This window comes from Ambystoma mexicanum, chromosome 1p (genome assembly GCF_040938575.1).
Source record: "Ambystoma mexicanum isolate Mex_15411 chromosome 1p, UKY_AmexF1_1, whole genome shotgun sequence".
Classification (NCBI taxonomy): domain Eukaryota; kingdom Metazoa; phylum Chordata; class Amphibia; order Caudata; family Ambystomatidae; genus Ambystoma; species Ambystoma mexicanum.
The window spans coordinates 794,077,199-794,104,781 of NC_090921.1; the positions used below are offsets into that span (position 1 = coordinate 794,077,199).

Sequence of the window (27,583 nt, forward strand, 5' to 3'; positions counted from 1 at the left end):
GGTCTCATGGCCTCCTGTATTTTTCTAGTGCCAGAGGCCATTACAATGGCTCCTGCTAGGTCAGTGGTCTCGGTACCTCGGAACGCTCAAGGACGTCTTTTTGGTGTCCAGGTCCGCGATTATTAACCTTTCTTGGTGGGCCAGCAGCAGCAATCTACTGGTGGGGCAACCCTTCAGTCCTCCATGGCCTCAGGCCCGAGTATTCACGGATGCGTCGTTGAAGGGTTGGGGCGCTCACTGCAAGGATTTGCAGGTAAGCGGCCTATGGTCATCAATGGAAGCCATGTGGCATATCAAAAGGCTGGGGTTGTGAGCCATCTGGTTAGCCCTGAAGGCTTTTGCTTTGTCGCTGAAGGGGAAGCATATCCTGATCTTGACGGACAGTTATGGTGGCCATGCACTATCTGAACAAGCAAGGAGGCGTGCGCAGCTTTTGTTCTGGCTGTTAAAGAACCAGATCTCGGTCTTGGCAGTTCATCTGGCAGGGACAGAGAACAGTTTAGCGGATGCTCTGAGCAGGTAGAGCACAGTCTCACATGAGTGGGGAGTGTGCCAGGAAGTCCTAGAGGTCTTGTCTCTCTGGCGTACCCCGGACGTAAATCGGTTTGCCATGGAGTCCCAACCGGATGTGCAGGCAGTTTTTGCTAGAGGGAATTCCTTGTGAACGGCGCCCTAGAAATGGCATTCCTGGTGGATTGGACCTTCCCTCTCCACTACGCCTTCCATCCAATTCCCATCATTCCTTGGGTTCTCAGGATGCTGAGGAAGTTTCCAGCAACAATGATCTTGATCGCCACGGACTGGGCGATGAGGACATGGTACCCGGACCTTCTGGATCTGATAATCTGACCACCTCTCCGACTGGATCTCCTAACTCAGTCAGAAGGTCGGGTGCTCCACCAGAACCCGGAATCCCTCAACCTACATGTGTGGCTCTCGAGAGGATGACATATGACTGGGATCTCTGTGAGTAGGTGCTGCTGGCTGCATACGGACAGTCTACTGGATATCCATGCATGCAGGTGGAGAAGATTTGAGGTGTGGTGCAGGGAAAGCGAGATTGACCCCATCCTTTGCGACACCACTACAGTGATGGAGTTCCTTCTGTCACTGGCGTCGTCGGGCCACCACAGTCAAAGGATACTTGGTGACTTTTTGTTCAAGAGGTCTCGGGATCAAGGTTAGTTTTCCAAGATCCCGGTCATGACCCAATTCCTGAAGGGCCTTGTGAATAAATGTTCACCTGTACCTTTTGTTGTCCCGGATTGGGATTTGAACCTGGGTCTCACCTTCCTTATGGAGTCTCCCTTTGAGCCCTTGCGTTCTCGTTCTTTGCGACTGCTTACACTGAAAACAGCCTTTTTGGTTGCCATTACTTCCGCCAGGCGGGTCAGCGAGCTGCAGGCCCTTCGCTGTAAACCCCAATTTGTACGCTTTTTCCACTAAAAGGTTTCTCTTAAGGTCAGACCGGGGTTCCTCCCAAAGGTGGTGTCAGAGTTCCATCTTTCTCAGTTGATAGACCTGCCTGTGTTTTACCCACCTCTGCACCCCTCCAAGGAGGAGGAGTGCTTCCACCAGGTGTTCCCAAAAAGGGCCTTACGTTTCTATGTGGCAAGGACAGCGGAATATAGGAAATCGGACCAGTTGTTTGTATCCTGCTACTTGTCCAGAAAAGGTCTGGCTGTCACCAAGCAGACTCTCTCGCCATGGATCATTTTATGTATCGCTAATTGCTACCAATTGACAGGCAAGGAATTGCCTCCAGGCATCAGAGCTCACTCCACCAGACGGGTCTCTGCATCTAAAGCCCTGCAAAGGGGGGTTCAAATTAGAGACATCTGTCAGACAGCAACCTGGTCATCACTCCAGGCTGTCACAAGGCACTTTGGTAGGGCAGTACTACACAATCTTTTGCTGTGAGCTTTCTGCCCACCTCCATTTTTCAACTGCTTTGGGAGTCTATCTGATGAGGAATCTGCGGGAGAGAAGCAATCCATTGAAGGAAAAATTACTCAATGTAATGTTCTTTCTTTGGATTCTTCTCCCTCAGATTCCTCATAACTCCTCCCATCCATCCCTGCTCAGAAAGCACTAGCAGGGGGTGTATGCCTTTTCTTGGGAGAGTGGAGACTTGATGATGGTCCTAGTATTGGTTGCTTTCTGTCTAGCAGGCTGTATGTTCTCACTCTTTTTTAAATTTGTATTTATTTTAAAAAGAAACCAAATGTTTGTTTATTTTCACACATTCTACGTATCCCAATCGGGATCCTTTTTGCTAACCCGCCATTGGCTATTTGGCCGCCTTCTCTCGCTATTTTCTCCTCTGCAGCGGCCGAGCTTTGGGTGGGTGGGGGATGGGAGTGAGAGGGGCAGGAACTGAGCTATGGTGCGTAGTGACGCAGTATATATACGAAGCCCGATGTCCCGTCCAGAGCCAAAGATCAAGCACCGAGCAGGACGGATCGACGGCCAAGCCGAGGTCCACTGCGCCCCCTGTCAAAGTTTTTTCCCAGCTGGATGAGGATATCTATCTGATAAGGAATTTGCAGGAGAAGAATCATAGAACATTACAGTGAGTAATTTCTCCTTCTAGCAGCAAAAAAGCCAAACCAGGATATGCTAAAACCACTGTAACTAGTCAGTATGGGCAGGTAAGAGGTACAACTGCCAAAACAGCACCAATAGTGGTGAAAAATCTCCTTCGGCAGACCTGCTACCTCCAGCTCACAGGAACAAACAAGCAAGCAAGAGAAAGAATTAGGGGCAGGTTACAACCTAAATACATTTGTCAAAGGGGCTTGACCACAGACCAGCCAACTAACACAAAAAGGGTCTGGGAACATGGGGTCAAATGACCAAACATGCTGGTTGGACATCCGGACTGCCACTCTGCCAAAGCCCCCCTCCCCCACAGTAAGGAACTGGGCTAAATTAACCCAAACCAGTTATGACCAATATGGAGGTTGCTATGATGGGCTCGCTAATGGTAAGAAGGGTCATTTTGAGCCTACCTAATGTTCACCTAGACAAAGAAAATCCCTAGGAAACAAAATGGCCTGGAACAGAATTAAAAAAAGAAATTACCCCAATGGCTACCAAAAAGGTAGATTGGGCTACCAATGCAGTAAATTGCTTGCACCCTTGGTGAAGCCAAATTAAAGCACAGCCACCTCCTACCTGTTCCCTACAGCCACATTGCATTAAAACAATCACTATAGGGCAGAGGGATACCCTTGGTACTGGGCACCATAGGGTCGAGCCATTATAATACACCTTATATAAGGTATAAAATGGTCTTCAGGAGAAGTCCCTCTAGTCACTAAAAGGAGATCAAGGATCCAAAAAAAACGGGTTGGGGAGCAAAAGATGGGCCCCAAAATGTGACCTTAGGATCCTCAAAATATGAATTCTGGCTTAACAGTACCAGTTTAAAGGGAGGGATCTACACCAGTGGTTCCCTCTGGTTGAAAAGTAGCATGGATTAGCCATGCTAGAGGATGAGTCCAGCAGCAGAGTTTCCAGCAGGATCCTATGTGAAGTCGTCTTTCAGGTGCACAGGAGCACCTTCGAGGTTACGGATTGACAAATCAATTGGTCTCCATATACATAATCACGTCTCATGTACCATTCAAAGTGTTGGTGGCTTACCAACATGTGCAGCCCAGCCTCATTCCTATTTTCACAGGAATCCTTGGGGGCGCTCACATGCATGTGGATTGAGTTGTCTCACAGATCTGCACTAAGTCTAAACCAGAGCTGCCTTTTAGAACTCTGAATCAGAGTTCACCCAAGTAAACTACCAAACATAGATGTTGTCCTCCTTGAAAAATATACAAGAAGGGCAATACAGCCAGTTGTAAAGTTAGAGGACTTAACTATAAGATTTTAAATGTTTTTGCTTTTGTAAAGGTTTATTTTAAATCCTGATACAAATAAAGAATAAATACATCAAGCTAGAGAACTTTAAAAACACTTGGCGGCAAATTTGATCCTGTTCAGAGAGTATCTGGCAATCAGTACAGTAAAATAGCTATACTTCATGCAGCCTTGTAAAAGTGAAGTACTTATACCAGCCTGTAACATGACAAAATTGGTGGGAAACCTCACCCAGCAACACTATGGGCTACTTTTGGAATACCCCCACCCTAATAGCCATATAGGCTCTCAAGGATATGTTACGAAAAACATTATTTTTGCTGCTCTCCTCCGACAGACTTCTATGGGCAACTCTAAATTCGGTTTTGTTTAGAGTCCTGTTTTTTGGCGTTCAGTAAAGCCTTCTGCTTTACTTCCCTTATCTTTTTGCTCATTCTTATAGTTTAACGGGGTAGTCCCAATACTATCAGTACTGAGAAAATATGTCTCTCTTTGGGAGTTTCTTGTATTACAATTGCACACATCAACCTAAAGTAAAGTGCTATTAGGATGCTTTGCATTCTTAGAATGTTTTCTTTAATAGCTTTTTGGTTACTTTTACTATGTGCGTAGGACAAGCTATTAGCAGTGGATATTTTTGTAACGTGTTTCATACTTTTTACCTGTGCACTTTGGCATTTAACGCAAAGGACTAGTAAAGGTGCCCAGCACCGTAATATGGCTGTGCCACAAGGCTTTTGTTTGTTCTTTGGCCATATTGTTCTTTGGCCATATTGTTCTTTGGCCATCGTCCTGCATTCTCTTGTCAGGATATGCCATATATGGAATATCCTTTATCGGCGAAAGCTGCTGCTTTTGTGGGAAAAGGGGTGGTTTCTGTGCGAGCCTGGAGAAGTGGCTGGGACTGTCCGGTCCCAGTACACATCCTGGTGTATATTGCTGGACAGATGTGGCGGTCAGTGGCTATCCATGATTGAATATCCACTACCCGTTTAAATGGTGCAAATTCTTACTATTTGTGTACCTGGACGAGCTTCCAGTCCAGATCTTGGATAAAAGGAGGACTCCTACAGTCATTTTTCGGCTCAATGTTGGCGCTAAATCCTTTCTGACAAAGAGCAGCCCACGACGACCCCTGCAACTGACCAGCACCAACTCCAGTGAACCCCTTCTTCTCTGCCAGATCTCAATGAGACTCTTGTTGGTGCTTGTTTAGAAACATTTATTTTTGCAACTTTTCCTCCATAGTTCCTTTAGACCCCCCACCCCCTTTCTTTGTGCAATGATTTTAACTTGTTTTGGCTTTTTAAAGGGAAGCAAAGTCTTCAGCTTCCCTTGCCATTTGCTCATTGTTATGGGGAAACTGATCAGTCCTTCAGACTATCAGTACTGAGAAACTGTTTCCCTTTTTGAATGTGTGTATTTTTAACATTGCACACAGCACCTTGCAGTGCAATGGGGATACTTTTGAATCACCCTAGTTTTTTTACACTTGAGATTTTTAGTTACTTTTATATGTTTCTAAAGACAAGCTGGTGGCAGCACATAGATTTTTTCCATTTTTGCACTATTTTTAGTGTGCACTTTCACTTCCGCATTTATCACGTATGTCTACTAAATGTGGCTAGTGCCCTAAAATGGCCATAGCACGCGATTTTTGCACCTGCCTGGCAATGCTGCTATTTTCACGGGCTAGTGATGCCTTTTTGTGCGTGTGTGGCCCAGGAAGGGGTTGGCACCGTCCAGTCCCACTCCACATCCGTGGTGCTAGAAAGTCTAGGTGTGGGGCAAATGTGAAACCAGTAGTTGTCCTTGGTTGGACAACTACTGGCTGTTTGAATGGTGCAGATCCTTGGACTGACGAGCTCTCCTGAGGGCTACCTTGCCAGAAGCATTGCAGTTCCTCGTTCAAGTGCGGAACTTCAGTGTTCACCAGCTCCTGCCACAAGTCACCTTCTTCCCATATTTCAGCATCCCAGATTCAAGGAATCCTGTCTGGGACCATCTTCTGTGACCGTGACTTGTAGAACGCCTGTTATCACCTCTGTGCAGAGAGCATTGCTGAAACTTTCTCCAACCTGTGCAGTGTCCTGAGGTCTGTTTCGTTCTTTGCATTTCTTCATCACCAGAGGTTGCTTCTTGCAGCTGCACCTGACTGGAAGAATCATTTAACCTGCAACTCCTGTGCACCACTTATCCGAACCGCGAAAAATCGAGCCCCCAACAAACCCCTCCCCCTCACATACAATCCAGTCACCTGGGAAAATCAGAGTCTGGGGGTAAGTAAATGCAGTGTATCTGACCGCCTCGCAACTCCCCTACTTCTCCCCCCCTCCCCCTGCCCCCGCTCCCTCCAGACTGTCTGTCATAGGATAACATTGGAAACAAGTCCCTTAGTCTCCTGTATTCCATTCCACTCAACTTTTGGTCGGCGAACCTGAATAGAGTCACTTGGAATGTAAGAAAACATTTACTTACCTTTTAGTGAAATTGTTGAAGAACATTTTGAAGTTACACCAACACTGGTGAACTGTAACCTACCTGCAGAGGCTCCCTTCAGAGCAGACACATTGTGGCTCCTGTGACCTATGGGTACAGGACCCAATTCCTCTTGGGGTTTGGATTGCTTAAGTTAGGGAATTAACTTGTGACCTGGTTCCATCATTTGTTGCATTTCTTCTACCTACCTGCTTGCTGAATAAGTAACTTTTAATGCATTTATAAACCTATGCTTTATATATATATATTTGTATCCTAGAGTATTGTGCAATCATACTCCCTGTTAGATTCTTTTTTCTGTGTGCTCAGGCCTATAATAAATAACTGTTTTATACGTCCTGTATAAATTGAATTATTCTGTGGACTCATTGAGGATCCCTGGCCCTACTCTGACTCTTCTGAGAATAAGCCTTGACTGCTCATCCACTTACCTTGATTGGGTTTTTACTTACATCTCAGAGTTCCCTGTTCACTATCACTAGGTTGGCCTCCTAAAATCTGTCCACCAGGCCAGATTCAAGAAATCCATCTCAACAGTGCTTCGAGCCCTAGCCTGGTGGAAACAACCTTTATCAACCCCTGCTCGAGGATAGATGCCTTCGGAAGTGTCAATGGAACAACCGGCGACTGACCATCTCTGCTGGGCTGCCTCTCTGCAGCCGTTGCCGTTCCGACTGCATCTGTGGAAGTTGGAGGATCTTCAACTTCTACAACAAGATGCTTGCTCCTGCATTTTCAACCTTCTTGCATCAACAGCAGCCATGCAGCATTTACTCCTTTGTAAATCTCTGGAAGATCGCATGTTGCCGCTTGACTGTGGTGACTCCCATTGCAATCTGTCTCCTACTCTCCCTAACTGGGTCCTGAGGTCACTTGCTGTTCAATTTTTCTTCGTTTTGGTGTTCAGCTGGAAGGTGTCTGCAGCTGATTCCTAAAATCAGCAACCAACCAAACCTTATTCCTGCGTCTAACAGAGACCTCTGCACCTGTAACCCCTGGGCCTTCCTTGACGAGGCTCAACACAGGAAGACTGCGTCCCCAATGGATTCCAGAACCCCATCAGTGGAGTCAGAGGGGAGAGTTAATACCCCCCCCCCCCACCACGTTCTCCTATCGGGGTACATAGGCATAAAGTCCTGTCTATAAACCATTTTTTCCTGACTGTGGAGAGCCTTGTCAAGGATCTCTTCCTAGACCTAGTCTAGTGAATGGGATGGAGTTAGTTTACTTACCTGAACTTTACTTACCTTTTTGATCATACCCACTGGCATCGTCCAGATCTCTTAATAATAAACCTACCTGTGAAGTTTAAAATTGGAACTGATTACTTTAGTCACAAGACCCCAAACGGTCTTATGGTTGTATTCATTAAGTGTTGTGGGTACAGTTTTACTGAATTTTATGCATCCGAGTACTTAACTGTGTTTCACTGATTATTGAATCATATGCTTCCTGTCTTCTCATAAGGGTGAATGTATACATCTGTTTTATAGTGCTACGTTTTTTTGGACACATCAGCATATCAGTGTTTGTACCATTTCATTAATTATTGTGAAGCGCTATACAAGCAAATAAACAACAATAATACGTTTCACAATGTTGAACTATAGGTTTTACTTGCTTAGTGTGTTTTTTAAAGGCCTAATAAATCATTGTATATTTTTGTACTGTGATGAATTGAGAGAATGTGTCCCCCCCCCTGCACCCCCCTGTTGAGGCTAGTGAGGTGAGCCCGCTCCAACACCCTACCTAGGGGTTGAGGCAAGTGGGACCTCACCAAGAGAGACTCCCCCTTTGCGGGGTACAAGGACACCCAAGAGATACAGGTATAACTCCCTGTGCGTAACAGAGCAGAGGAAGGTGGGGCTCTGGGAAAACGCAGAGCTAATGTGCGAGAGAGCAGAGAGGAGGCCGAGAGCCTAGAGAGAGCAAAGTGCTCCCTGTCGGTAATGGAGTGAAAGAAGCTGGGGCTCTGGAAGAACGCAAAGCCAATGTGTGAAGGAGCTGCTCCAGCGTGGAACCAGAAACACAGAGCAACCAGCGTGCGAGAGCAGGAGAACGCCAAGCAAGGCAGAGGAGAAAGAGTGGTGGTGGCGTGACCACGGAATCAGAGTGGTGGGCAAATCTGACTTAGAACAGCGCTGAGATCATTCTGGGGAGCAGGCAGCTCCCAATCAGAGTCACTATCCCTGTGACATCCCAAAAGCGAGAACGGCACATCCAGGAAGAAGGCGCTGTAGAGAGCAAGCCACAAAGCGGCGACGAGAAGTAAATGGAGTCCAAGGGCCTGCACGTACTGCCTCCCATTCATCAAAACTCAGAAGGTACAATGGGGAATGGGAATGCTGGCAAACCAAGCGGGACTCATAAGCTAAGCGAAACACATCCCAGTTCTATTGGGAAAACTATTGGAAATAATCCAGTGAAATAGAACTGTGAGTGAGATGAGAATACATTTGAAAACCATAGTGGAAAATAAGTAAAAGTTGAGACTTATCACTTGGGGGGTGGAGGGGGTGGAGAAGAAAGTGAACACATACATTTGGGGAGAAATGTTAATTGGAACCTGAGATACTATAAAAGAGAAGAGTGTAATAGACATTCAGGAAGCCTGCAGTGAGAAGGAAAGGAACCTAAATGGACTAAAGCGAGCTAGGAAGAATAAGGATAAGAGAAATACCAGTCACCTAAAAGAACTGCATAACTTGATACATTGGATGACAAGAGGCGATCTGCATATGGTCTATAGAAAGGAGTAAGAGAAGTGAGAAGAAACTTGTGACAAGATACCAACACCAGGAGAAGGGAGTCATTCTCCTGACCTTAGTTATAGTAACCGTAGGGTCAGATAGCTTAAATTGGGACAGAGGACGGATTGGTTTGGGCATTCATCCTGACTGACGAGCACCTTAGTTGGAAAGATAGGCAAGGAACACACCATAGTTAGAGAGAGAGGCCTTATTTTACTTTAAATAAACTTCACAGTATGCTTTTACTGCATCTTTGTCTTCCTTCTGATCCTCCACAGTGCTTGCCTGTCTAATTTGTATTATTAGTGGTGTTCTGTGTGGCCTATTGTAGCCCTAGATACTCTTGCATCCCTACTGAGCCTAAACCATGCCACTCTGCTAGGTTTGGCTATTCCCTGTTCACCATAATAGGATGGCTTCTCAAAATATATCTCCACGGTTCATTTTGGAAATCCATTTTACCAGGCAGCACATCGACTATGGAGTTGCAATCTTGAGTGTGGCTTTGGAAAAATCTGTGTTAAAAAAAACAGATCAAAGTTAGAAGAAAGACTATGGGTCTCAGACAAGTGAGCAACATTGATTTTCTGCCCTAACAGCTAGGTATACTTGTAAATTCAAATAATCATTTTTATGATCTAGGATCTTCACATCTGGTAGCTTTACAGTGGCAGTCCTCTCGTGTTACTAGTCTGAACACATCACCTGAATAGTTTAGGTGGCATAAGGTCATACACATGAGTGTGCATAAATCCCTTTGTATCTTTGTTGGGATTATTGGCTGAGTTTTAGGTAGTTTGATAGACTGGTGTGCTGCCTACCTGGGGCCCTGTCTGTGATATTCTGTTTGAGCATTTTATTTAACCTTGTGTTATTAAGTCACTTTGCTTTGTTAGAATCTTCTGTGACTTGTGAGAGGAACCTGAAGGCTTCCTCCCATCTACTCCCTGTGGATATTCCTCTCAGATGGCCAAGGAAAGGCCATCACTTTTGGATCCTGCCCTGGGGGTGGATATGCGAAGGAGGATCACTTGGGTGGCGGGACCTTGGGGACAGGATGTCTTTGGGCGAGACATGGTATCCCTCTTTCCCTCGTCAGACTGAACCCTACCCCTGCCTTCATAGGTTGTCAGCCTTTACCTCTTTCACATACACAAACTGTCCCACAATCATTTCCCTTGACGACTGGGATGAGGAAGAGGCAACCAGGAATTACGCACACTTCCATTCATTCACAGCACTTTGGAACTAGGACGAGGATGAAGACTGTGGAGGAATACCATTGGAATGGTCAGGCGTGTCCCACTAATAGATTCAACTATGGTCAGGTAAAGGACTTACACCTGCAACCTGTTAAGGAGCCAGAGGTGTATAAAATGGAAGACCAGCACAAGCAGCAGAGGAACCCGCCTGGAGAGGCCAACGCGACTGGCAGATGTGGAGCAGGCTAGAGAGGGACCGGTGAAAAGGACGGCGTGTGGTTCAGAGGGGTGAGAGATACGCTGTGGCCTGAGCGGGCGACGTGAGGGGAGTCACCTACAGTCCCCTGTGCTGTGTGTCAACAGCCAGAGCTGTGGGACACTGAAGGCTCCAGACTGCAGCGGGCTGCTGCAGCAAGGTTTGAAAGCAGTGCTCAGTTCCCAAAAGAGCTGAAACAGAGCCAGGAGAAGCCAAACAGAGGAAAGAAGACGGCCGGAGGAGCGGCTGAACACCAGTGAGCGTGATAAAGGTAACACTCATGCCTGGGCGCTCCGGCGGCTGCAAAGGGGCATAAGAAGATGCCGAGCAAACCAACTTATGTTAATGGTGGTTGGAGAACGAATTGAGAAATTGTGAATACCGAATAAGCAGTAACTTTAAGATTGCAACAAGAATTGTTGAATACCAAACTGAAGGAAAGGATGAATAGTGTATGAAAATATGGCACGAATGAAAGCAAAGTGATGAGCACTTGTAAATTGAAAGCAATCTATGAACATTTATAAACAAAGTGAAATAAGTAATGAATATTAACTGAGTGAAAAGCAAGTGATGAGCACCAATGGTCAATGTGAAAGCAATGTGGTGGAAAAGGATGAACACAATCCAGGAGTGGTGTGCTGCAGTGATCTCTGCCCTGATGCCAGTAAGACAGAGTTCCTCCTCATCGGAGCACCAGCTCGCTCCTTTCCTCTTTCTTGCTTGCTGCCCACTGTGGGCTCTCTTCCTACTCCTACCTGTGAGGCCAAGAACCTTGAGGTCATCTTCGACTCCACCCTCTCCTTCTCTTCTCACATCTCTGACGTCTCTAAGAAGTCAAACTATCAGCTGCACCTTCTGAGAGGTATTCTTCTTTTCCTCACTTTCCCACAGAAGCTCACTGTCTCCAGAGCTCCGGTCCTCTCTAGGCTGGAAAACTGCAACATCCTCTTTCTAACTCTTCCTGCCTCTACTCTCCATTCTCTACAACTTATCCAGAACAGGACTGCAAGACTTGTCCTTGGCCTCAGGTCCAGGGATCGTATCTCTCCAGCACTGAAGTCTCTTCATTGGCTCCCAGTGGCGGCAAGGATCAAGCTCAAGACCCTCTGCATCGTCCACAAGGCTTTCTGGGGCTTGGGACGCACTACCTCCAACTCTCTTCCTAAACATCTCCCTTCTCGAGCTCTCCACTCATCCACCTCCCAACTCTCTGAGGGTCAGTCGCTTTTCCAAGCAGAAAGCTGGGGTAGATCTTTTTTCAGCTAGGGCCTCCCTTTAGAACAGCCTCCCTGCCTCCTTCAAACTTGAGCAGAACCACCTCCGGTTTCGGAAGCAACTCAAGACCTTAGTCTTTGCTTCTGCTTTGTCGCTTCCTCTCGCATGCTGATTTTCCCTCAGTGTGGTACCCCGACCGTAGATCTGTTTGCCATGAGGCTCAACTCGAAGTGCTGACACTTGCTTGAGGGAATTTCCAGCGACAAGCGCAGTAAAGGGGAACCATTCCTAGTGGAGTGGGTCTTCAACCTCCACTATGCCTTCCTCAGATACTTGTCATCCCGTGGGTTTTTTGGAGGTTGAGGAGATTTCGAGCCACCATGATCTTGATATGCTGCGGATTGGACGAGGAGAGCATCGTACTCTGAACTCTTAGAACTGACCATCTGCCCACCTCTCTGGTTGCCTCGACAGCCAAACCTCCTATGCCAGTCGGAAAGGTCGGGTCTTCACTGGAACCCAGAATACCTCAACCCACATGCGTGTTTCTTGTGAGGATGAGACATGACTGGAACCTCTCCGAAGAGGTACTTAAGGTGCTACTGGCTGCAAGCAGACCATCTACCAGATCTCTGTACGTGTGCAGATGGAGAAGATTTGAGGTGTGATGCAAGGAATGCAGCATAGATCCGATCGCTTGGCCCACCTCTACGGTAATGGAGTTTCTTTTGTCACTGGCCTCTTCAGGCCTTCAGGTTGGTACTGTCAAATGCAACTTTGCGGCTTAGTCTGTTTTCAAGAGGTCTCCGGATCAAGGATGCTTCGCGATCCTGGTTATGACTCAATACCTGAAAGGCCTTGTAAATAGGTTTCTGTCTAACCCATTTGTGGGTCCGGACTGGGACCTAAACTTGGTTCTCACATTTTTGATGACAGCTCTGTTTGAGACCATACAGTCATGTTCTGTCAGGCTACATACCTTGAAAACTGTGAGCTGAAGGCTTCGTCCTGGAAGCCACCTTTCCAATGGTTCTTTATGGGGAAATTCTCATTCTCCAGCATGGGGTCTGGCATGGATTCACATGCTCATGAATATTCCCCGTCGTCAGGCCGGGAATCCTCGGTAAAGAAAAAATCAGTGTCAGTTTCGCTTCTGATCTGTCTTTCTTAGTAGTAACCAATCACTGATCTCTGGGTCATACTGCCCCCAGCCAATGACTGCCCTCTCCCTAAGCCCCACCTCTGGCATCCATCCTCAGATTTTTACTGCACGCTCAGGTGTTGGGAGTCCTCGTGTTTAGCTCTCGAGTTTTTTACTGCGTTTTCACGCTTTTTAGGAGACTTTCTCATTTTTTCGGTTTAATCGAGCCTCAAGCTCCACCGTTTCTACTTCCGATAACGGATACCTGTTTTGGAATTCTTCTACGCCCCTCAAGGGTGAAGTTTTCGTTGAGTTTACACTTCTTGGAGGATTCCGGATGATCTGCGTCCTACCTCTACGGACATGGCCAGGAACAAGGGAAGCTCAACGCCCGGATCCAAGCTGTTCAGGAACTGCCCTGGATGTGGATTATATAACGTTTTCAAGGAGGACGAGCATTTGCGATGTCTCTACTGCCTTCATGAGGACAAGACGCACATGGAGAAAGACTATGCGTTCTGCAAGAACCTTTCGGAACGGACCAAGCAAGATCGTCGTTCCCGCCTCGCCACCTGGCTGGAGAAAGGCACAGCAGGTGAAAAGGCAAAGAAGAAGTCTGAGCGGGCTTCTAAGTCCTGTGAGGGCGCCCCGGCGACGGGGGCCCAACAGAAGGCCAAGCACTGGGAGTCCGCGGGCACCGGGCGCGCCGAAAGGTCGGGCTCTTCGGTTGCCAAGCAGGACGCTACTTCCCCGGCACGTTTGGCCACGAGCCAGCGCTCTGGTTCGGGGAAGAGGAAGTCCGAGAACCCGGGTAGGCTGCTGGAGCAGACCCGGTCGATCTCGAAGGGGGAGCGAGGCGCTGACCCTCCCCACAAGGCGAAGGCCCAGGACGCACCTAAGGTGGTGAGGGCTTTGATCCACCCGGCTAAGGCCTCTACCGAGGTGGTCGCTGCGACCCTGCCGGAGCCGGCTGAGACTACGCCAGTGGAAATGGCCTCTGGGCCCAGAGTATCCCTGCCACCGCGGAGGGAATCCTCTTTCCAGCCCATCGCTAAGACCCCCGTGAAGCCCCCGGCTGAAAAAGAGGGGGGCCGGTGGCCATTATAGACTCGGAATCAGCCTCTGAGGAGGAACTGGTGGAAACCGAGAATGGCCTCAACGAAAGGTCCATAAGCCTCAACGAGAGGTTCATAAGCCTCAACGAGAGGTTCGAGAAGGTTCGATCCCAGGGGACGGTTCCCGCTGACGTGATCGAAGATAGCGACGATGACGACGAACAGGGCCCAGTGGAGCGGCCATCCCATCCGTCGCAGCCATTGCCCGAGCCCCAGGATAGCTCGGCGGCCATTCTGTTGGCAATCCAATCCTTATGTACCGAGATAAGGACGAGATTACCACGCACCCCGACGGAGGAGCCAGAACCAGGCCTGTCGGGAAGCCCTCCCAACAAGCGGAAGAGAGTCCATCCCGCTCCGCCCTTCGTGCCTGCGAGACCGGTGGACCCCTCATCCCCCTCGCCGGAACCTAGAGAGGATACGGCGACGGATACAACAACGGGGACGGACAATGATGGCGGCGATGACACGATGGACATTCCGTCGTCAACCCCCCCACCCCTGCGGGCGTCTCCAGCCGACGAGGTTGGCTCTTTCCACGCCATGATAACCAGGGCATCCAAGCTCTTCCAGCTCTACCCTGAAGAACAGAAAAAGGAGGGGTTTCTGTACCAACAACGAGAGGCCAAGAGGAAGACAGTCCTCGCGGTGCCTTTACTCGACGACATCTGGGACGAGGGGCTTGCTGTCCTCGAGAACCCTTCCACGACACCCGCCAAGAGGGACAGGTACGAGAAGAAGTACCGAGTCCCTGATGCCGCCCCCTTGTGCCTCAGGGCCCAGCCCACGCCGGACTCGGTCATCTCGGCAGCAGCTAAGAAGAAGGTAGCTGGCGCGGCGGCTTCAACTTCCACTTCCCCGCCGGACAGCGAGGGCAAGAAGTTGGACTCTATGGGACGACGAGTCATCTCGTCGGCGACGACTACGATTAAGGCGGCCAATGCCTTAGCGATCGTAGCCCGCTACGACAGGGAGCTCTGGTTCAAGATAGCTCCCCTGCTAGACTTCCTGCCTGATGACAAAAGGGCGGAGGCCCTAGAAATTCTGCAGGAAGGCGAGGTAGCGTCAGATCACGCCATAACGGTGGCAACGGACATTGCCGATACCGGATTTCGCCAACTGGGCAACAGAGTTTGCCTCCGACGACGAGGATGGCTCAGGGCGACAGACTTTCGCCAGGACGTCCAGACCAGAGTGTTGGACATGCCATTCGACGGCAACAACCTTTTTGGTAAAGCGGTAGACGAGTCTCTGCAGGCCATCAAGACCGACTCGGAGACGGCCCGGGCCCTTGGGGTGCTTCAACACCGACGGCCCTTTCGGAACTCCGAAGGCAGACAGGGTGCCTCCAAAGGATCCAGCGGTGGCTCCTCCACTTACCGCCAGGCGGTCCGCTCCTCTTCCCAGGAGGCCTACAGAGGATGCGGCAAGCAAGGAGGACCCCGCCGCCGTCGCCAAGGCGGCAAGGCCGCCTCCAAGCAAGACTGACCCGGCCGGGTTGTCGGGCCCCCACCGAAGCAACCCAGTGGGAGTCCATCTCCACCGATCGTTGGGTGCTGGACACCCTGGCCAACGGGCACTCGCTGGAATTCCAAAAGAAGTGCCCTTGCATTCCTCCCGTGGCCAGAAAGGAGAATCACGTCCCTCAACTGCTGCTGGAGGAAGGCGACTTCCTATCTTCATTGAACCTGGAGGATGCCTACTTTCACATCCCCATTCTAAAAAGGCACCGGAAGTTCCTCAGATTCGTGGTTCAGGGACGCCACTACCATTTCAAAGCCCTACCGTTCGGATTAAAGTCGGCACCCAGGGTTTTCACCACTTGGCACCAGTGGCTGCGCGGCTGCGCCTGCAGGGGATCCACGCCTACCCCTACCTGGACGACTGGCTAATCCGGGCAAGGACAAGGGAACTTGCCGTCCAACATACGGCGAGGACCGTCCGGTTACTCACGGAGCTGGGGTTCGCCATCAACTACCCCAAATCCCACCTAGTTCCATCGCAAGTAGCACTGTTTCTGGGAGCGAAGCTCAATACAGTGGGGCAATTGGCCTCCCCTTCAGAGTAGAGGACCAAAACCATCCTGGGCAAGGTGCGGCGCCTGTTAGCCACGGACGTGGCCAGGGTGAGGTCCATCAAGTCCCTTCTCGGGATGATGTCCTCATGCATCTACCTTGTACCCCTTTGCAGACTTCGGATGCGTCCTCTACAGGAGTTCATCGACGCCCGCTGGTTTCAGGCGAGGGGCTGCTTCGAGGACAGGATCCCTCTCGACGAGGAGTTCCGTCGGGCGATCCTATGGTGGGGCACCTGGGCTCACCTCACTACAGGCACAGACTTTCAAACCCCGGCGTTTCAGGAGACGGTGACGATGGACGCCTCTCTGGACGGTTGGGGGCCCACACCGGAGATCTCCACGCAAGAGGCCTGTGGTTCCCAGAGGAGAGGTCTCTCCACATCAACATCCTGGAGCTCCGAGCAGTGTTCTGGGCGCTCAAGTTGTTCCTTCCGTCCCTTCCACTTGGCAGGAATAAAAAACACCATCGCCGACTCACTCAGCAGGGAGCTGCGCTCGTGCCACGAGTGGGAACTACACCAGGATCAAGTGGATCGGCTCTTCCAACGATGGGGCAAGCCCCAGATCGACCTGTTCATGACGGCGACGAACTCCAAGTGGCAGAGGTTCGCCAGCAGGTTCCCACAGCCGAGGAGCATGGGCGATGCTTTCTCGTTCCCTTGGGACGGCCTGTTTCTATACGCGTTCCCTCCATTACCGTTGCTGCTCCGCCTCATCAACCAGCTCAAGAAGTCCAGGTGCAGGATGATCCTTGTCGCACCGGAAGTGGCCGACGCAGATCTGGTTCCCGGACCTTCTGGACTTGTCAACGTCCCCACCAGTCAGGCTGCTGGCGGACGCAGATCTTCTCTCCAGAGAAGGAGGCGCCATTCTCCATCACGACCCACAGTCGCTGAACTTGCAGGCTCCTGCGGCACTAGAGTTTGGAGGGTACGATATACCGGCTGATTGCAGAGAGGTTCTTGCAAAGGCCAGGGCGTCCTCAACTCTCAAGTGTTACGGTCATAAATGGAAGAGGTTCTCCGTCTGGTACCGTGCACAGAAGATTAACCCTCTGCGTATTACGGCCCCTCAAGTACTGCCGTACCTACTGTCGCTGGCCAAAGCTGGACTGGTTCACGCCTCCATCAAAATACATCTGGCTGCCATCTCCCGATATACCAGGACTACGGGACGGGCGTCCTTCTGGTCCCACCGCCTGGTGAAGGAATTTATGAAGGGACGATTCCGATCGTTCCCGCCGGTGAAGGCTCATGCCCTGGCGTGGGAGCTTAATGTGGTGCTGACCAGGCTCATGGGGGTCCCATTCGAGCCTATGCATTCGGCACCTTTGAAGTTCCTGTCATGGAAGACAGCGTTCCTCGTGGCCATCACCTCCGCACGACGAGTGGGAGAGATCCAGGCCTTATCTTGCAGGCCTCCATACTTGACTTTTCATGACACAAGGGTGGTGCTGAGGACGCACCCCATCTTCATGCCCAAGGTGCCGTCGGACTTCCACCTCAACGAGCCCTTCGTGTTTCCAGTTTTCTTCCCGTCGCCTTCGACGCCGGCCGAGAGGACTTTGCACTCGCTGGATGTAGCTAGAGCGCTGAAGTTCTACGTGAACCGCACGAAGAGTTTTCGGTAGACGTCACAGCTGTTTCTGAACTTTGGTTCTGTGAATCAAGGGAAGGCTCTCATTCGGAGACTCCCATTTCCAGATGGCTCTCTGGCTGCATCATGCACTGTCACCGGTTGGCTAACCGACCGCTGCCTGGCCGTCCGAGAGCCCATTCGACCAGAGCGATCGCTGCTACCATGGCGTACCTGTCTGGTGTGCCCCTGCTGGACATCTGCAGGGCTGCTACGTGGAGGTCGACGCACACCTTCACAAGATTCAACTGCATCGATCGGGACTCCAGGGAGGAGTCCAGGGTCGGCCAAGCAGTGCTGCGCAACATGTTTGCCTAAGGTGAGCCTGGCGAGGAGGTAAGAATTGCTTAATGTTGAGTTTTGGATTAATGCTTAATGTTGGGCCTTTGCCACCTGCCGTGGTTGTGCATGTGTGTACTGCTATGTATTCTTTTATTCATGAGCATGTGAATCCATGCCAGACCCCATGCTGGAGAAGGAACAAGTTACTTACCTGTAACTGTTGTTCTCCAGCATGGGTCTGGCATGGATTCACATGCGAACCCTCCCGCCTATCCCTCTGCGGCTCTTCACTTGGTCATACTGCAACTTTGCGTGCTACCGAATCTGAGGATGGCTGCCAGAGGCGGGGCTTGGGGAGAGGGAAGTCATTGGCTCGGGGCATTATGACCCAGAGATTAGTGATTGGTTACTACTAAGAAAGACAGATCAGAAACGAAACTGATACTGATTTTTTTCTTTACAAGGATTCCCGGCCTGACGGGAAATATTCATGAGCATGTGAATCCATGCCAGACCCTTCCTGGAGAACAACAGTTACAGGTAAATAACTTGTTCCAAATACAACTTGTGGCAAAGCCAAATGACTGCCAAGGAGAAACAGAAGTGTATGTTTATTAATGAGACTGGTTCAGATAGAGAAAACCTGTGTTGGAAAGGAAGTCCAAAGAGACCAAATAATTTATTTGTTGTGTGACCTGTAATGGTTGGACCGTATAGTCAGACAACTGTGCCTAGACCGAGTGACTCTTACTTGGAAAGATCCAAGGAAAGCCAAGATAGAGGTTGTATTGTACAACAAGCACTGAAGCAATTGAAGGGAAAAAAAACATCTGTATGAACTATTGAGAAACCTGATGGTTACAAAGCTGAACTGTAATTATTATTGAAAGCCAAGAGAGTTTTTAACTGCTTGCAGTTTTGAAGCTGGAAGAACTGACTCCTCTGGGAAGGGAACCCGAGACTTTGTGAACTGTGTTGTGAATTTAGGCAAGGTTACCCCTAGGCCTTTTTGGAACTGTTTTGAACTTGGAGAAGGGGAAGCTGAAAAGCAAGCCAAGAGCTGGAAGAAGCTCAGAACTTTATTTTGAACACAGTTTCTTTTGGTTGTTGACATCCCTACACATTGTATATGTTTAGTTGTGAGGGTAGGTATAGGGTTTGGGCACAGACAAACCTTTGAGTTGAACTTAATGACACAGACTATCCTTAGTTTCTGTAGATGGGGGAATCCCACACTAGCATAGGCCAAGTTAGGCCTTGCTTCATCCTCACATAAAGAAAATAAACCATTTTATTTAGAAACGTGAATCTGTTGTCAGTGTCTTACTTCATGATGACTTGACACATGCTTTTATTCCCATTTAAAAGATCAGAGTATGTTCTATTGGTATAAAAGGGGCATTTGTGTTATGCTTTTGCTTTAAAGTCGGGCAATGATATTCCTAGGCGATTAACCACTTGATATCAAGTCTGTGCTGTTGGGAGAGTTGGTGCAGACCTTGACAGCGTGTGGTTCACATAGCAAGAAGTGAAGAATTAATCTTGGGTTTCCCATTCTCGTTGCAGATCTTCGGCTTTCTGGTGTGCATGGGGGTGATGCTGGCGATAGGCAATGCCATCTGGGAGTATGAGGTCGGAGTGCGTTTCCAAATCTACCTGCCTTGGGACGATGCTGTAGACAGTGCCTTCTTTTCCGGTTTCCTCTCCTTTTGGTCTTACATCATCATCCTAAATACTGTGGTGCCTATATCTCTTTACGTCAGGTAGGTGACAATCACCAGCCAAATATTGCAGAATTGAGTTCAGACAGTGCTGCAAATGTGCGCACCATGTTCCCCTACTAATAGGATAGCACAGCGAGCTAAGCGCTCGCCCCTAATATCTGTGTGCAGCCTGCTGTGGCAAGTTCGAATCCTAGCAGGGTAAACTCATTTTATAGTCCTCGGAAGGATGAAAGGCTGAGTTCCACTCTGTGGAATAATAATGTCTTTTGTTATTTGAGCAAAATAGATTATTATTATAGCATCAAGACAAGACTCACTTTATTGAATGTACTATGAGCTCACAATACACTTTTATTAACCGTCATGAAAAATGCATATCTGGTTATATATAAAGTAACAGTGCACTAAATGAGCCCAATCAATGATCAAGTGTAGTTTTATTTTTGGAAAGACGTATCAAAATATATATATAATTTCTAATGCGCATGTTTCTCCTACAGATTCCTCATCTTATGACAAACATTCAAGAAGCAGTCTACTTCAGAAAATGTTCAACGGCCACTAGCTGGTACCATGCAGCTGTGAGACCGGCTTAGTCACCACTACTTGGTGCTGGTTGCTGGCAGTGGTGGCACCACCCGTTCATATACTCTAAGCCACCAGTTTGATCTTTCCCGGTTATAGTTATAATTGTTCTTATATGATACTCTTAATACCTGAGATCGGTTTCTAAGTGCGAGACCGGGACCCGAACCTGTGTTGCTATGCGTTGTCTTTGAAGACCAAAAAAGGCGTTGCCCCGGAGCTATCCACTAGTTTCCGATGTTCCGTGGGAATATGCTAGAACATGTTCCACTCACCCTGCGATTTACACATTGTTTTGATTAAAAGTCACCAAATACAGACTTTAAAGCTTGCTTGTTAAAATGGCTTGCCCAATTTTGGTAACCGGATCAGTACTCCTGTGTCTTTTCCAAGACAGAAAAGACAGAAGCGCATGCTCTCCTACTCTTCAGCAGAGCCCTACCTGATTTGCTAACAGAGTAGACAGACCTAGCACAAAGACACAGTTCTGCATATGCAGATCCTATTTTCCTGACTGCCTACCCCACACCAGAGAGCATAATTGTCCAGGCTGCCAGTGCAGGTTTGATGCCTACAGTATTCCTAACCGTTCCTCTCCCCAGGTTATGGAATCTAAGAAGCTAGATCTTTGGGGCAAAAGAGTTCAAAGAATTGCGCAATTACAATACCACATGTACAGATGCACGCTACATGCATGCCCTTTGGCGATATGACTGAGGCAGCTGGAAAACATTTCCCACCTGTAATAAATAGCTGATGTAAAAGATGCTGCAAGCTATATTTTTCAAATTGGACGGGACACTGCATACTCACTTGTGACGTCTATGGGCTTAGGGGCTGGTGTAAGGGACATTCATTGATGAGAAAAGTTAACTTTGCAGCTGATGTCCAGGTGAAATTACATAAGCCACTTCATGATTTCAGCCTTTTTGGAGCCAAGACCAATGAGTGTCAATACATTTCAAGCCTGGAATCAAACTGCCAAATCATTAGTTCTTCCAGATCCTTCATCTTTTTTTGGTCTGGCAGGGGTAGGTACAGACCTTCTTCGGCATGGGGTCTGGCATGGATTCACATGCTCATGAATATTCCCCGTCGTCAGGCTGGGAATCCTCGGTAAAAGAAAAAACTGTTTCACTTTTCCTCTAAACCAATCACTGTCCTCCGGGTCATACTGCCCCCATCCAATGACAGTCCCCTCCCTAAACTCCTCCTCTGACAGCCATCTTCAGATTTTTACAGCATGCTTCAGTGTTCGGAGTCCTTGAGTTTGCTCTCTGAGCTATTTGTACTTTTTTTGTGTTTTTGACAGAGAAAGTTCTGTTTTTGTTTCAAATATGCCTGTGTGCTCTTTTCTTGATTTGCTGACAGCAGGGACCCGTTGCCAGTGAAGTTATGCACCTCTCAAGGGCAAAGATCCATCGAAGATTCTACAAGGCCTGTTGGGTCTACTTTGCGCCCTCTGACCATGATGGAGGAGAAGGGGCGTGAAGCGTCCCTCTTCAGGCCCTGCACCAAAGGCGGGCTACAGAATGTGTTTGTGGAGGACAAGCACCTGCAATGCCCCTACTGCCTGCACCTAGACCACAAAGAAGTAGAGTGCGAGATATGCCTCGGTTTCTCCAAGAAAACAACGAAAGACAGGCATAGTAGATGACAGCATTGCTTTACGCCAAGGCCTCTATCCCGTGTTCTGAGCAGGGCTCATGCCTCGTCCCGGACCGGCCGGTCTGAGGAGCGGTCTACTAAGTCCTTTGAGGGCACCTTATCCGTGGGGGCCCAAGACCAGGCCAAGAGCCGCAACTGCGAGTCCACTGGGTTCGCCGCGGAAGCAGGCCCCAAAGTGGATAGGGTAGATCAGCATCAGCTTCCGCCTCCGTTGACAGCCTACCATGAAGCTCCTCTTCAAAGAGTAAGTAATCTACCCTGGCTAAACTACATGAGAAATCCGAGAAGCCGCGGACTGAGGAAAAGAAAGTCGCGCAGCCCAAGCAGGCTCAACCGGCACAGGCAACGACCTAGGCGGCGGCTCCGTCAACGTCTACTGCTACCATGACAACTACGGATGCTGATCCTACGACAGTAGCTCCCATGGCTCATTGTCCCTGCCCCAAAGCGCGACACCGCCACAGTGACTTTGGCAAAGTCTGCAGGCACGCCAGAATGGTTGAAACTGGCCCAGGCCCCAGTTCAAGACCCTCGGGTGGGGGGGGGGTGCGTGGGTGGGGCGAGGAGGCCCTGAAAGAGCCCTCCCAGGTAGTTGCCTAAACCATGGATGTCTCATCCACGGACAACGAAGATCAAGAGTCCTTACATATGGTCCACAAGGATGTTGAAGAATTGGACTGCACAGGGCCTAGTTTTCCTGTTCTGCCTTCTCAGCCGAAGGACATTTCTATATTCTGTCAACTCTACACACCTTTGTGTCAGAGATCCAGGTGAGGATGCCTCTGTTTCCATTACCTGTGGTCCCCCAGGTCCCCAATTAGCCTCCAGCAAGTGGAAGCGTCATCTGATGCCCCATTTCAACCTCCTCCACCATGTCGGGCCCCTTCTCCCCCAGCAGACCCAGACACGGGTACTGGATCGGATACGGCGACGACAACGGATGATGACGAAGACATCGTCTCTGGATGGTGAATCTCCACATTTGGATGCTCCACATAGGGTCTCCCCACTGGATGAGGTTGGATCGTTCTACTCCATGATCACCAGGGCCTCTGAGCTATTCCAGCTGGTGCCTGAGGAAAGCAGGATGATCATGGCAGTGCCTTTTTTGGACCATGTTTAGGAGGATAGCCTGGCCCTCATGAAGAACATTTGCACGGCTCTAGTCAAACGGGATAGGCTCGAAGAAATAAAGGGTGCTGGATTCCGCACCAAAGTGCCTGAGGCCGCAGCCATCGTTGGATTCGGTGGTCACAAGGAATTGGTTGGCTAGTCCATCCTTGTCGACAGCGAGGGGAAAAGGATGTACGCTGTGGGAAAGGTGATTTACACTGCAGTGTCCACTATCAAGGTAGCCAACGCACTGGTGATCCTGGCCAGGTACGACAGGGAATTGTGGTACAAGCTGGGGCCGATACTGGAGTTCCTCCACGATCATAAAATATATGGAGGCCATTGCTCTCTTGCAGGACGGGGAAGTGGCGTTGGAGCATGCCATCACAGTGGCATTGGATGTCGCCAGCACAGGGTTCTGGCAAATGAGGAACGGTGTCTGCCTTCGACAAGTTTGGATGAAAGCCACGAATTTCTGTCAGGTGGTCCAAGCGAAGGTGCTGGACATGCCCTTCGATGGAGAGAATCTGTTTGGGAAGATCGTCGACGAGTCCCTCCTGGCCTCAAGACAGATACGGAGACGGCCTATTCCCTGGGCACTCTGCAGCAGCACCGCTCATCTTTTAGCTCCTCCAGGAGAAAGTCGAGCAGATCTTCAAAAGGATTCTCCATGCTGTACCTACAGCCTTCCAGATCCTCAACACAACAAGCCTACAAAGGCCGTTCACAGGCCTATGGTAGCGGAGGAGAGCACCGCCTGCAAGGCAGGACGCCAGCACTGAAGCAAGCCTGAACCGACCGAGAATTCGGGCCCCCACTCATGCACCTCGGTGGGAGACTGCCTGACTAGGTTCAACAGCGAGTTGAGAAAGATCACCACTGACGGATGGGTGCTGGACGCTCTCGCCCAAGGACACACCCTGGAGTTTCATCGCAGGTGTCCGCGTATCCCTCCGGTTACCCGTCCGGAGCAGCAAATCCCTCAGCTTCTGGAAGAGGTAGGAGCCATGCTGCAAAAAGGGACAATAGAGCTGGTTCCCCAATGGCTCTGGGGCACCAGAGTCTATTACAGATACTTTCTAGTCAGAAAGAAGACGCGGCTGGAGGCCCATCCTAGACCTATGGCATCTGAACAAATACCTAAAGTCCCAAATGTTCTGGATGGTCACGTTGCAACACATGCTCTGCCAACTGGAAAAAGACTTCTTAACATTGTTGGACCTGGAGGACGCCTACTTCCATATCCCCATTCACAAGAAACATAGGACGTTTCTAAGTTTTGTGGTGCAGGGACAGCACTACCATTTCAAGGCCCTACCTTTCGGCTTGAAGTCGGCTCCCAGAGTGTTCACGAAATGCCTGGCACCAGTGTCAGCCCATCTGCACCTACAGGGCATACACGTATACCCCACCTGTACGACTGGCTGAGTCGCGCCCGCTTGCGGTAGCTGGCCAAGGGAAACAGTGATGACCTTTCGGCTATTGCCAGATCTGGGATTCTCTGTCAACTTTCTGAAGTCCTGCTTAACACAATCGCAGAACACGCTGTTCCTAGGCACCAGACTCAATCAGTGCCTTGCCTGCTGTCTCCCTCGGAGCAGAGTCTTGCAGCCATTCAAGGGAAGGTGCAACGGCTGTGGTCGATGAAGACGGCCACGGTGCGGGCCATCAAGCGGTTACTGGGCATGATGTCCTGCATCTACCTCGTCCGTCTCTGCAGGTTGCAGGTGCGACCCCTACAGGAATTCCTGGATGCCAAGTGGATACAGATGTCTGAAAGCTTCACGGACAAGATCTCTCAACAAAGAGTTCTGTCGGGCGGTAGCACAGTATTTCAAAAACCCCCATACCAGGAGACGGTCACCATGGACGCCTCCCTGGAAGGGTGGGGAGCACACACTGGACAACTGCAGGCCAGAGGCCTGTGGCTGCCGGAGAGAAGGATCCTTCATATCAACTTCCTGGAGCTACAGGCAGTGTTCTGGGCCCTCAAGTCATTGCTAGTGTCTCTGAAAGGCAAGGTGTTGAGGATCTTCACGGACAACACCACCACCATGTTTTACATCAGGAAGCATGGGGGCACTCAATCCCCTGCGCTCTCCAATGAAGCGCAGGACTTGCAGCGCTGGGCCGTCGAACAGGGGAGGATGATCCTCGTCCCTCTCCACCTGGCGGGAGTCAAGAACACCATTGCAGACTCCCTCAGCAGGCTACTGCACTCCTGCCACGAGTGGGAGCTTTGTCGGGATCCGGTGGACTGCCTATTCGTCAAATGGGACAGACCCCAGGTCGATCTGTTTGCGATGGTGACGAACTCAAGTGCTTCAACCAGCCGAGTAGCCTGGTGGGGACACGTTCTCCGTCCTGTGGGAAGGGCTGTTTCTGTATGCCTGTCCTTCCTTCCCTCTCCTGCTACTAGTCATCAACATTCTCGGTATCAATGCAAGATGATACTCATCGACCCTGGCGTTGGCGGGGCAGATTTGGTATCCGGACCTTCTCAGCCTGTCGGCATCACCTCCGGTCAAGCTGCCAGTGGTTCCGGATCTTCTCACCAGAGAAGAAGGCGCAGTCCATCATGATCCTGGATCGCTGAGCCTGAGGGCTTGGCTCCAGGAGCCATAGAGTTTGGAGGATCTGAGTTACCTGCAGACTGTAGGGAAGTCCTCACAAAGCCCAGGGCGTCATCGGCCTTGCAGTGCTACGGTCACAAGTGGAAGTGTTTAACTATGTGCTGCTGGTCACCGAAGGTTACCCCTCAGAGGGTCACAACCCCACAGATCCTTCCTTACTTGCTATCTTTGGCCAAAGCCGGACCGGCGCATGCCTCCATCAAGGTACATCTGGTGGCCATCTCCCGCTACACCAGGTCTCCAATAAGATCTTCACTTTGGTCCCACCGACTCATCAAGGAATTTCTCAAAGGACTTTTCCGATGTTTCCCGCTGGTGAAGGCTTCTGCCCCGGCGTGGGAACTCAACGTGGTTCTGACGCATAGCTCCAAGGGGGACCCATGAGCCTCATCATGCCCCACTCAAGTTTCTCTCGTGGAAAATGGCTTTCCTTGTGGCCATCACCTCTGCCAGAATGGTAGGTGAAATCCAGGCCCTATCCTGCAAGCAAACGTACCTGACTTTCCACAAATCGAGAGTGGCGCTGCGTACGCACCCCTCTTTCATGCCGAAGGTTCAGTTGGAATTCCACCTCAATGAGCCTTTGGTGTTACTTGTTTTTTCCCCGAAACCTTTGTCACGTATTCCCCGCGTATTCCTCATCGGCTCTCTCAACCTGCCCCGCAGTAGAGTTTTCCATGTGATTGCAGTCTTCGCTCTTTCAAGAGGAGTAACTGTCGGTTGTAGGATATCCTATACACGTTAAAAACTGAACTGAAGCCAATGGTCGCTGCGCCCGCTTCATACTATCAATGACTTAGACATCGAGACGGAGGCCTCCGAGGGACATAGTTGCCCGGCATCGACATTCATCGCCCTCTGCTGGAAAAAATGTCTGAAGCTGGATATGATGAGGAATACGTGGGAGGAACATCCAGTCGAAAGAACATTACCATTTGGTAAGTAACTTGTTCTTCTGATATTCATGCTTGCTTGCACACCTGAGGTTGCTCTGTCTACCATCATGGGTGACATTGCGCGCTCATACTAAATATGTCCCCCATGTGTTCACTCTCATGTCAAGTTGCCACATGAAGCACAAGGTGAACATTTGTACTGCACACTCTACAACACAATTCTTTTTCAAAGCACCACAAGGTGAAATGGGAACACAGGTTGGGGAAAAATAATTCCAAAGCAAAAAGTTACATGCCTGCTTCGACTCTGCCTTGTGCCAATCCGCCGTGCTAGTGCATAGGGGAGGAGAGCTGGTGAAGAGGATGGAAGGAGGAGCCTATGGGTGCACAAGTGCTGGAGGACAGCCGGTGAGGTTAAGTGCTAAGGAGAGCCAAGGAGGAGAACATCATGCTAAGTGCATGTATGGTCAGCTCTTGAGGGTGGTATGTGTAGCGATCAACGGGGGGCACTCGGGGCAGTGCAGTGTTGGCCTGGGGTGGATGGTGCTAGTTTTGACTCGGAGGATGGGCCAGGGAACCTATGGGATTCATGAGGATCAGACCACCGGTAACAGCGGCACTGTGGGGATTACTGGGTGAAGGGAAAGGGGTATAGAAGGGTAGAGTTTTTACCAGTTTGTGGAACTGAAGCGGATGCTCCAGTAGTCTGAGAGTGGTATGGATCCTGTTGGGAAGGCAGGCACCTGCGAAGGAGAGAGACCTGCCACGCACTTTCAGATTGAAGAAGTATTTGAGTGTCATGGAGTTGGAATTAGAGGAATGTACGTCTGTATCAGGGTAGTATTTAGGGAACGAAAGTAGGAGATTGCATGTTCTCATGTCAACGGTTTGTGATTGATGCTGAGGGTCTTTG

General features: G+C 49.8%; 1 protein-coding gene across 3 annotated transcripts in view; it reads left to right on the top strand.

Annotated features, from left to right (window-relative positions):
* The window catches only part of ATP8B2 (ATPase phospholipid transporting 8B2), a 2,597,648-nt gene that overhangs the window by 1,524,428 nt on the left and 1,045,637 nt on the right, over positions 1–27,583 (top strand). For all 3 annotated transcript variants that reach the window (XM_069651926.1, XM_069651943.1, XM_069651936.1), the window contains one exon: positions 19,618–19,814. In XM_069651926.1, the coding sequence (XP_069508027.1) occupies positions 19,618–19,814 (197 nt within the window). The remainder of the gene's footprint in view (positions 1–19,617; positions 19,815–27,583) is intronic.